The sequence below is a fragment of the Zonotrichia albicollis genome, chromosome 10, assembly GCF_047830755.1.
Source record: "Zonotrichia albicollis isolate bZonAlb1 chromosome 10, bZonAlb1.hap1, whole genome shotgun sequence".
Lineage (NCBI taxonomy): Eukaryota > Metazoa > Chordata > Aves > Passeriformes > Passerellidae > Zonotrichia > Zonotrichia albicollis.
This window is the reverse complement of record NC_133828.1, coordinates 30,819,801-30,831,349: the sequence shown is the minus strand read 5'-3', so window position 1 is coordinate 30,831,349 and position 11,549 is coordinate 30,819,801. Positions and strand designations below refer to the sequence as shown.

Here is an 11,549-nt window from a genome sequence, read left to right as displayed (position 1 = left end):
CACAGGTTTCCTTCTAAAGCAGCGAGGGCTGAAAAAGCCCAAGTTAAATGGGTGCAGCTGCGACACAGGGCCACATCCCACAGATCACACCATGCCCTGTGAGAAGAGCATTGAGCTTGGGTACTAAAGGGAAAAGCAGGGAAATAGCTACATGTTCCACATCTTGTTATGAGATGAGACTGTCCCTGCCACCAGATTCTGACCCATCTGCCCCTCTTCAATGCCCCATCAATTCACCTGCACCAAGACAGTAACTGGGAGCCTCATGGTTCTTCCTGCTCTACAGTGAAGACGTGTCACAGGAGCTGAGTAAGGAGAGCAGGATTGTGTGGTGGGCCCACAAGGTCCTTCCTCACGATGTCCTCCAGCTCCTCCAGCACTATGCACAGGAGTGAAGCATGGCAGAAAGAAAGGCTGAGCTTCATGCATGGCCCATCCCGGCTTCTATGCCAACAAAGCAGCCTCAGGACCATTCCCAGGAGCCCTGTAGTGATAACCTAACGAAGATTTGACATGTATTTTTCTCTGTTGCTCTCAGCACCTTTATTCTTTAATTTGACAACTTCCAGGTGCTATCTGGAAGTGACAGCTCCTGTCACTTCCACTTCTCCAAACAGGACAGGCAGATGACATGAACCCAGCACCACCTCCCGCCTGTGATATGCCTCATGTCCCAGCACAGATGGCACTGGGCTGAGGAGGGCCAGTGGGACAATCCAGGTTTAGCACCCCAGGGTCAACCACAAACCCCAATGCTTTGGCTCCTGGGTGCCCCCTCCCATGCTGTGCCTGTTCAAGGGCCAGCAGAGGCTTAGTCCTGCCCAGAGATGGAGATGCTGCCACCTGGGGCTCACCCAGCACAGCACTGCTTGAAACACCTGTAATGAACCACATGAAATAGCTGGGGCATAATTAGGAGATGCACTACAGTGAAACAGGCCCTTAATTTTAATGAGCACAGTGCTCTGGACAAATGCCAAGTACCTGATCACAGCAGGACCGGCTGTACTGGCAACAGCTTCTGTCACCGTAGAGGTGACAACCCCAGAAGACACAGCGGGAGTGGCAGTAGGGAGTAGGCACCAGGATGGAGCAGGCAGCAAGGATCTCCTCTGTCTATGGGGCAGGCATCTCCTCTGGGCACTTTCCAACATGCCTCCACTGCCACAAACAGTAATTACAGCTGTTCTCATAGAAAAGCTGCATTTCAATGAAAGAAAAACCATCCAGCCTGGGAGCAGAGGGTTTGAGGGTTTGAAAGTAAGCCCTGAAATGCAATGGGACATGTGGCCTCACTGCTGTCACCTCCTCCCCAAGCATGGAGATGCTGATGGTGACAGGCAGCACCTGGAGAAAGGAGTGACTCTCAGCATGTCTGTATGACGTGCAAGGCTCACTGCTTTGCTCTTTGATCATTTGCTCATGACCCCTTTGCTGGAAAAATGGACTGGTGGTGCCAGTCAGTTGGGCCAGGTAAGGGACACACAGCATCCACTTTCCAGCACTCAGCTCCTGACAGTGGGCAAGGAGGCTGGAAAAACTAAGGAGGCAATTTAAAAAAAAAGTCCAAGCAAGCTGCCTCTTCCCCCAGTGCCAGAGCTTCAGGGTCTTGCATTCTGCCAATGCTGGGGTGGTGTGGCCCCAGAGGGGACATCCCTGGGCATAGCCAGATATGCCAACACCCCGTGGAAGGAAACCCCTGCAGGCAGACACACACCAACAGCAGCTGTGCCTGCACCTACAGCTTTCTCTCTTCATTGAAATGCTCTGATTTCCCTGAGCTTGGCCAGAAAACCCCCTAACCAAAGCCCCTCACACCCTTCATAGGGCCTTAGCAGTAGGTTGGACATCCAAGGCACTGGATGCAGGCACAGCTTGGTGCCTCCCTGTCCGCTTCTCCTCAAGCAGATCAGGTTCTTCTGCCTTCACTTAGAGACAGGAGGAAATGTTTGCTGGAATTGGGTCCTGGCCCATGGTCGGTAGAGCTGCTCCTGTATGACGGGCACCCCTGGCCCCTTCCCAAAGAAAGCACAAGGAAGAAAGGGCATTGTATTTCCCCTTGCCCTCCAGCCCTTTCATGGCACGGCTGCAATTCCCAATCCTCCCAATTCCCATATCCTCCCAAAGGTCAGCCATCAAACTGATTAATATTGCTGGGCCTGAAGTAGCTTTGCCACAGAGCTGAGCACAGCCTGAAGTGACCCAAGCAAGGCTAGAGAAGTAGGTTTTGCCTTCCCTGCTCACAGGCTCACTGCTGTGTTTGCATACACAGGAAAACAAACCACAGGGAGGGGAGAATAGCAGTAGCTTGGGTTTTCCCCAGTTTGAGTCTCTTTCCTTGCCACAGTGCAAAAATGAGAGGAGGCAGGAGGGAAGTCAGGTGCCCATCCAGGCCCAGTGTATTCAGACATGCCCTTGTGCTTCAGAGTGCTCTGAACCACCTCTTCACTCTCTCTTCTGAAAACGTTCCCAAGAGAACATTGCTCTGTCTCTGTTGATTGCTGTGGTGAGCCAGTAACACTTAGAACATTTCTGCAAGGGAAGCAGAAGTCTGCAATGCAGGAGACAAGTTTTCTCCTGCCTCGTTTGTAAAATTGACCTTTCACTGCCCTACCTCTGCAACTGGATAAGTGCAAAAATCCACCCATTGCATGAAAGCACAGGTCAAGCCTGAAGAGGGATCACAGAATGTCTCTGTTTTCTCATCTGCCCACATCAGCTGTTCCTTCTTCCTCTTTCAAAGGTGTCACTGTCCCAGTCTGGCACCCTGCCTGCACCCGCTAGCCCTATGAGGGCAGGAGAGGGGCAGTGCACCTGTGCCCCTGCCCCTGTTGCCACAGGTCTCTGCCATGTCCCAGTGAGCACAGCCAGCGCTCACTTCACAGCCAGCGCTCACCTTGCCTGCGTCACCAACCCCCTTCCCAAAGTTTTGCACATCCTTCTTTGGGGTTTCAACATGTTATGATGCTGCAGATAGCCTGGCAAACAGTAAAACAGCTTCAAACCCTGCAAGCTCCTTTGGAAAGGGAGCAGTAACTGTGCTGGGAGTGCCACAAGCAGTCATTTGCTCATACATATGCCAGAGCAGGGAGCCTCTGCTGGTATTGACAGTGCAAAGCATTAGGTATGCAAATACCTCTAACTCGGTCTGGGTGAACAGCAGTGAGGCAACAGCAACTTTATCTTGACAGTCTCATGATAATTAAATGACAATTCTGGGTTTCTTTTTACAGCCAACTTGATTTGAAGCTGCTTTATTACCATTTGGATACTCTTCTAATGCCTAATCACATCTTATTACTTGGTCCACTTTTCAAAGGATAAATCTATCTGTAACACACCTGCATCTGCCTCACTCCCTCTGCCCCAGATTTCCACTTGAAGGGAATTAAGGATCTGCTCAGGGAAGATCAAAAATAGAAATCCTCAGAACAAGCTAACAGTTCCTGTCTGAAATATAATAAAATTATATTTAAACATATACACTCCTACACCATGGATACAGAGACTGGAGCAGGAAGAGATGAATGAGGTATCCTTGGAAAAGGCATACCACACAGTCCAGGGGCCTCCATGAGTTTTGCTGAGCACTAGCAGCTTTGATAAGTAATAGTGAGTAGGTTCAGTTGATTTTCTTGAAGGTGTCTCTGATACATGTGTTTCATGGAGCAGTAAAACATGATGAGTAAAGGGCTGGTGGGAAGGGCACATGGAGTTATGAAAGTCATGCCTGGAGCAGGAAGCACAGGCAGGGGACACAGTCCCCACACCTCATAATGCAAATAGGAGTGTTAGGTGATGAAACAGTCCAGGACAGCACTACAGTGCTCTACCCAACTAAGAACTGAAAAACACAAGTGCTGAGAAGCCCTGAGATGTAAAACAGCTAAAAAAAGAGCAAGAACAATACAGAGAGAGCAGATCCAGCACCAGTGATCCAACGCAGTGCTCAGAGCAAGTTTCTAGCCTGGGAGCTTTCTTGAGAGCTGATCCCAGATCCTGGAGGGCAGAGTTCACCTCACTTGAGCAGCCAGCTCAGTCTGCTCTGACATGGGCCAGGAGTCCCCCATGACTCACATACAGACCACGAAGGCTGTTACAGAGATAGCAGATGCGGGAGGACACACAGCTCCACCAGCTCTTTACTGGTGCTTTTCCACCCACAGACAGGGCTGAGGAGGACTGGTCAGTAGGACCACAAGTTTACAGGAAAGATAGGGCACTGGATACTGCACTGGACTTCCCATGTCAAGGGGCTCAGCATCCTGCCACACCACCAGTGATGGCAACAGGCAGCTCCAGCAGGACAGCCCCAGAGACTGAGCATCAGAGGAAGCGCAGGACTCCTGCTGCAAGCTGCAGGGGTTCAAGCAGGTATTTCCAAGTGTCTGCTTGGCACATCTGCCAGTCCGTCCATAAGGCAATGGGCTCCCACAGCCTCCTTAAGAAGCAGGCATCTCCCTGCTCAGGTAAAGGATGTTGCAAGTGCTCAGGGAAAGAGGCATCTCTATAAGGAATCTGTCCAGCCAGCTCCAGACAGAACTTATACAAGCAGCCAGCACCTACCACCACAAAGACCCCAGCACAACACCCACAGTTGCCTCATGAGAGAATCAGCCAGACCCACAAGTACATCTCTCCATTTTATTAGTGTAAATGCACCCCATCCCCCCTCCTCTCCCCCCTATTAAATACAAACCAGGAGCAGTGAGCGGCTCCTCAGTCGCTTTCTCCTTAGGAGATGCACAGCCCAACCCTCTGCCATGCCCATCAGTGTCAGGCACAATGTCCCTCGACTCTGAGGGCAGCCCCACAGTGGGGAGGGATCCCACCTCTGTCAGGAGGCTCTCGTCTGAGGGCTGTGACCTCCGACGTCCTATCAATACTGCGAAGGCCGAAGCGGCCTGGGTCATGGTTCCCATGGGGAGCAGCTCACGGTACATGAAATCAGCAGGATCCCCTCTGGCACCCCCTACACCCACCGGCCTCAGGGGCCCAAGTTCCTCACACCCCAACCGGCCAGGAGCACTCCAGCTCATTGCCAAGTGGCAAAACCCCAAAACCAACATCCTTATTGCTCTTTTGGGATGGGATGTGCCCCATTCCACTGTCCAAGCTTGTGGCAGGCACAGGGACATGATTCTCCCTGTACAACCAGGCCAATGCTCCAAAGGAGCAAGGAGCACATTCCCGTCCTAGGACACTGGGAGAACTACGAGGGATCACTCCAGGCCCTGTGGCAGCCACAGCCCTACAGAAGGGGGACTTTGGGCTCTACATTCCCGCAGTTAAGGGGGGACAGCAAGAGACACAGTAGCCCATCTCCCCAGTGCTCAGCAGCAGGGCCAGGATAGACAGATGGGGCCAGCAGCCACCAGCTCTGAGTGAGGAGCCAGGTGTTCCAGCTTGCAGCTCAGTGACTCTGACCCCATCTTGCCCGGGGTCTGCACAGCCATGGCTGCTTGAGAAAGACCCAGGCACCCTGGGCTGGCAGACCCCGGCCTGGGGAGCCCCAGTGGGGCAGGTCACGAGCTTGGACACCAGCACTCTCTGCAGCCACTGCAGAAGGAAGACAGATTAGGGCAGAAGAAGAAGTGGAGCGGGCAGGCAGGCATAACATGGCAGGGCCAGCCCCTCCACCATCCAGGGTTCAGGTGCTGTTCCCCTGCTCCTGCTCAAAAAGGACCATGGCCAGCTGGGAGCGAGAGCCTACGCCCTCCAGGCTGCTTTGCACACAGCGGTGGTAGATGTCCTCGCTGAGCCGGGGGTTGCAGGCCTGGTGCCGGTAGCGCTGCAGCAGGGCAGGCTCCACAGCCCGGAAGACATGGAGGTTGGAGTACTTGATGAACATGTCATAGATGTCCAGGGTCTCCAGGATGTCCTCATTCTCCTGCACGTCCCCTGCCATGCGGGTGCGTGCTGCCATGTAGTCAGCGTTGTAGAAGCAGGCTTCGTGGAAGACGTCACGGTCAAAGCGCCCCATGTCCCTCAGCAGGTCCAGTGTGGTGGGTGGCACCTGGTTGTGGTAAGCAATGGCTGGGTTGTAGCCCTGGAAGTGGATGGGGAAGAAAACCTGCCAGTTGTTTATGGTGTTCATCCGGCAGCGGTTAAGGAAGTCAATGGTGATCTCTGTCCCCACGCCAGCCACAAAGAAAAGTGTGTCCACAGGATGCTTCTTGGAGATAATGTCCATGACCTTGATTTGGGAGGGTGCATCTGTCTTAACACTGATCCAGGGGATCTTTACCTCTGCATACTTGCGCTCATACTCGGTGATCTGGGACTTCACAGAGGCAAAGATGTCATTCTGGGTGACCTGCTGGGCCTCAAAGGGGTCATAGATGAAGAGGAAGGTGAGCACTGCATTCTCACTGCTCTCAAAAGCGGCTGCTGCATAAGCCTCCAGAAAGCGGGCGGCGTAATCCCGGTCGTGGGCCGTCAGCGGCAGGATGACATTGATGCGACTGGCCTCTGTCACATAGGGCATGGGGATGATCTCCACCTCGCTGAGGGGCCGCACCAGGTGCACTCGCTTAGTGACGGAGCGGCTGTGTCCCTTCTGGGTGACCACCTCCACCTGAAGGTCCAGCGTGTACTCCATGCCACGTGTGGGGTCGAAGCGCCGGTAGCCGTTCACCAGCTGCTGCTTGCGGACGTGGAGCACCGGCTGGTACTTGCGGTTCAGCTCCTCCATGGCCGTGGCCACCACGTCGGCTACATCCGCCAAATCTGCACCATGCAGCTCACACTTGGGGGAGCCATCCACACAGGCATAGACCTGCTCCTCTGTGAAGTAGTCCCAGCGCAGCACCTCAAAGCGAGTTTTGGGCTGGAATGGGGGCGGGATGCCAATGGGCCATGTGGCGATGTGGTCCCCATCCGCAGACAGGCTGCTGGCATTCTGGATCTCCATCTGCAAGACAAGAGATGGATGAGTGAGAGCCAAGGCAGGCACAAGCAGGTCTTCCAGCTCTGGCAGCACTCAAACTGATTTCTGATATGCAGAGATTAGTCAGAGCTGGCTCAAAAAGCAGTGCCAGAACAACTCTGCTGTCAACTGAACTCATGTCCAGCACCTCAGGTTTTCTCCCCGACCCTACCCCGCTTTTGTGACAGACTCTGCAGCCTTCTGTCTTCATCACCCTGAACCACCACTGCACCTCCAGGACCCATCTAGGTCCAAAGCTGCTTTCCAGACAGCACCACTGCCTCTGTAGCCACATGAGCTCAGCTGATCCTGTCCAACAGCAGGATCAGAGAAACCAGAAAGCCCACAGGGATGACAAACAGAACCAAGACCCTCCCAGCCAAGCCAGGTCTCACCTGGAGCTGCTGGATCTCCTGGTAGGTTCTCTCGAGCTCCACCTGTGCAAAGTACTTGTGCAGCCGGTACATGTGGAGGGGATCCAGCACAGGGTGGACAGTGAAGGCGCTCTGGAAGCGGAGGTCAGTCTCCCGTTCAGGGTCTGCGTTCTTCCCCAGCTCAAAATAGTGGTAATGCAGACCCTGTGCCAGCCAGGAAAGATAGGTCACAGCCAGCCCCAACCTGTACTCCCACACCACCAGATGCCAGCAGAGCAAGCTCAAAGGATGTCAGGGTGCAACAGCTAGTCCTCCCAGGGTTGAGAGAGCCCACAGGGAGGAGGGAGAACACTGGGAATGGATCCAGACATCTCTGCTTCAGGACCTACCTCGTGTTCCTCAACACAGTTGACACCTGTGTAGTCAATGATGCAGCGGCCCAGCCACTCATCAGGCCGGGCACTGAGGATGTCATTGCGGCAGCTCTCCAGGTGCTGCTGCAGGAGCAGGAGGAGGCTGCGGGACAGCAAGTAGCCAAACCCTCCATAGCAATAACGTCCCTCAGTGTCCCCGCCGATGAACTCCTCAGGACGGCCCAGGTAGAGGTGGGTGTCAATGCTGAGGTGGGCAACCAGGCGGCTGATGCGGTGCGCCTCCGTGTAGGTATCGTCCTGCACCAGGAAGAACCAGTCGAAATCGTTCACGTAGTGATCCAGAAGGTACCTGACGGTCTGGTACATGTTCCAGATGGGCCGCTCGTCGCTGTGTGTCACCACCGTCATGCCATGGGGCACCTTGCGGCCCCGCATGCCGGTGAAGTACACCAGGCGCTCCAGGCGGTGGGCCAGCGTGCGGTTGACAGCCACCCCCAGCGTGTTCAGCGTGCTCTTGGAGGTCAGCACGCCCACGAAGAGCCGCTGCCGCATCCCCAGCTCGGTGCTAATGTACCGGGTCCTGCAAGAAGAAGACAATGTATGGCCCCTAGGGCACTGCCACCCACCCCAGCCTGCACCTCCCTGCTGTAACCAATGGCACCGACCTCAGTTCCTCTGCAGGAACTGCTCCCAGGCTTCAGACACAAACAAAAGACATCACCCAGTGTCACCAGCTGCCACTACACCTGCCTCAGAGGCACTGTAGAGCACTTTGCTGAGGTCCCCCATCAACATGACATCAAAGGGGACCCTACTTTCCCATAAGCTGGCCAGTCCAGCTCAAAACAGATGCTCTCAAAAGGCTGATCACAATTCAAAGCAGGAAACAGGGCTGCACAACCCAGCTGTAGCAGGGACATGACCCACCAGACACCCCAACCATGAGGCTAGCCCCAGAAAGGTCTGAACTGGGAAGCACCTTCCTGCCATCCATGCCAGTCATACTACTCTAAAGCAGGCAGGCAGGAGAGCCTGTGCTGCCCTCCCGGGGGAAGCCAGGCCCCACACAGGTTGCTGAAGCCAGCAAGGGGGCCGGTTGTGTCCCCCTCCCCAGCACGGCCCCCAGCTGCCGCACTCACAATGACTTTCAGGTTTAATTCTCCCAGTCTGGCGCAGTAGCAGGAAGCGACCCCCCCCAGCACGTTCCCCCCACCGCCGCCTGGTACACAGTGGCCCCATTCAGCCCCCTTCATCCGCCCACCACCTCGCCAGGACAAGGAGGCCCTTTCACTGCCTGCTCCCTGTCATCCAGGGGACGCTGGGATGGGGCTGCAGCCGACTCCGGAGCGGGCTGGCGTTTGCAGCACTGGCTGGGGACGTGCCACCACGGCAGGGGTTCCTGCTCAGACAGGAGGGGACCATCGCAGGGTGCCCGGCAGCACGTGCTGCAGCGGGCAACCTTCGCACAGCGGGCACCAGCATGGGCGGGAGGCTCTTCGCTGCGGGCCGGGGTTAACGTGAAGTCGGGCACAGGGGAGGAAAGGAAGCAGCTGGGAAAGGCACTCTCAGTGAGAAAAATCCGTCTCGGTGGCTGAAAGGAGGGCACAGCCCACCGCTAAGCCTTCTGTAAAGCCCCCTTTGAAACCTCCCAGCCCCGCCAAGGCAGGGAGCGGAAGCTCGCCCGCAGCTACCCCCAGATAAACCCCGGTGAGCGGCGGCCCAAGTCCCCAGCCCGGCCCGGCCCGGCCCCCCCGCACCTCACGGCCTTCTTGGCGGCCCTGCCGGGGCTGGGCGGTCGGTAGGGCACGACGCGGGGCTCCCAGCTGTCAGCGCCCAGCGCGGCGGGCACGGCGTTGGGCCTGCGCGCCGCGTTGCCGTTGGCGGGGCCGGGGGGCGGCGCGGGGCCGCCGTCGGGGTGCGGGCGGGTGGCGGGGCGCGGCGGCGGCCCGCAGGGCTCCTCCACCCAAGTGACGCTGAGCAGGCTGAGGGTGAAGCCTAGCGAGACGCCGATGGCGACGGGCCCGGCGGGCCGCAGCACCGACAACACCAGCGACAGCCGCATGGCCGGGACGGGACCGCGACCGGGGCCGGCTGCCGCTGCCGCTGGCGGCGCCGCCGTCCGACGTGTCACCCGCGGGCCCCGCCCTGCTGCGCGTCACCCGCCCCGACCAATGGCCCGCGCTGCGACCGACGTGTCACGGGGCGGGGCGGCCAATCGGGGGAGGGGGCAAGCGTGGGGGCCGGGTCAGGTTGCCGGGAGACCGCGGGGCAGCGGCCGGGCCGGGGACGGCGCGCGGGGCTGCTCCGTGCCCCGCATCCCGCACCCCGTATCCCGCACCCCGCGGGACTGCTCAGTGCCCCGCACTCCGTGCCCCGCACCCCGCATCCCGCGCCCCGCATCCCGCACCCCGCGCCCCGCCGGCTGGGCCGCCGGGAGTGCCCCCGGTGCTGCGGACCAGCAGGGCAGCGCCTCAGGCCCCGGCTGCCGGCTCACAGAGCGGAAAGCGCATCCACCGGGGACCGGCACCTGAGAGGGCTTCAGGGAGCATTTCCCCGGCCTTTTGTGCCTGGGACACGAGAGCCTCCGCAGGGTCGTGTGTCCCCTCCCCGGGACGGCCCAAATCACGGCGCTGGTGAATTCATGGTGAGCTTGAACCGCCACGTTCCCCAAACCGCTGCCCGAGGGTCGTCCCCTCGGTGTGGCTGGCGGCTGAGTCGTCGGGGCGACTAGCGGGGGCTGAGTGTTTGAGGTCAGAGCAGCACAGTGCGGGCTGCAGGAGGCAGGTGGGCACGCCGGCTGCCTGGGGAGCAGGCGTAGCAGCAAAGAAACGGCGGCTGGAAGTCCTTGGGATGCACAGAACCAAACCATCCGGGGCAGTCGGAGGGCAGGCAGACACCAGGATATCCCAGCAGCAGGGGCCTTTATCATGTGTTTCAAACCGGAGCGAAAGGAGCTCCTCCAGGTGGGGTCGGGTCACCATCCCACTGTGAGCTGTCTTGCAGCATAGATGCACCATCACACCGGCCACCACAAAGAGCCCCTGGGGCAGACAGAGCTGAAAGAACCGTATCAGGGCAGAGTTTGCTGCACAAATGGAGCTTCCAGCCCAGGAATGATCCAACCCAGAAGCTGCAAGGCAAGCAGCCCTACATGGCTTCTTGGTGCCAGGCATTGCTGAATAAGGGCAAGAAGAAGGACCTGGCCTTTCCGCCCATTCCCAGCCCATGGCTTCACTTCCACAGCCTTGCAGCTGTTGGGACTCTCAAGCACCTCTGGATTTACTCTGGGCGGGCAGACCATTCCACCCTCCCCATGAAACACAGCCCACTTGCCCCGGGGAGCACCAGCAGCCACAGAGCACTGCAGGGCACTGAGGGCATGTGGGGGCCCACTCAGCTCCAGGATCTCTTTCATTTTCTATAACAAAGCAGCCTGTTTTCATCGGAAAGCAGTTGGCAGCATCCCTCCCCCGTGAGATACTAGACCATCATCCAAGCCCGGCTGCTTTTCATAGGCTTTTTTACTCTTGAATAGACCAAGACAAGCAATAGGCAAAAGCAGTCACGTGGATGGCAGTTTAATGAAGAACATATAAAAAGTAGAATCAGAGAGAATGTGATGGGATGAGGAGATACCACAAGGAAAAAAAGGTGCAGAGCTAAGAAAGGAACAGAGATCTTCCATGAACAGAGGTGAAAAAACAGCCGTGATGATAAAAAAACCCCAAAGTATCCTGTTTTCTGTACATAGCAAAATGTATTAGAAATAGATGTATTTGATTTTCTTATGGTTTGGAATATTTAACTTTAGCCACCTTACACAAACCCAGATCATTTCATGTGAGGGATGAGAGGTTTCATTCTGAAATGACC

General features: G+C 56.8%; 1 protein-coding gene across 1 annotated transcript; it reads right to left on the bottom strand.

Moving 5' to 3' along the window:
* Positions 1 to 4,630: 4,630 nt before the first annotated feature.
* CHPF (chondroitin polymerizing factor) lies at positions 4,631 to 9,836 on the bottom strand. Its single transcript, XM_005485234.4, has 4 exons — positions 9,434 to 9,836; positions 7,692 to 8,256; positions 7,324 to 7,506; positions 4,631 to 6,913 (listed from the first exon to the last, which is right to left on the bottom strand). Exons 1-4 carry the CDS (start codon positions 9,736 to 9,738, stop codon positions 5,651 to 5,653), a joined length of 2,316 nt encoding a protein of 771 aa, XP_005485291.2. The 5' UTR covers positions 9,739 to 9,836; the 3' UTR covers positions 4,631 to 5,650.
* Positions 9,837 to 11,549: the final 1,713 nt, after the last annotated feature.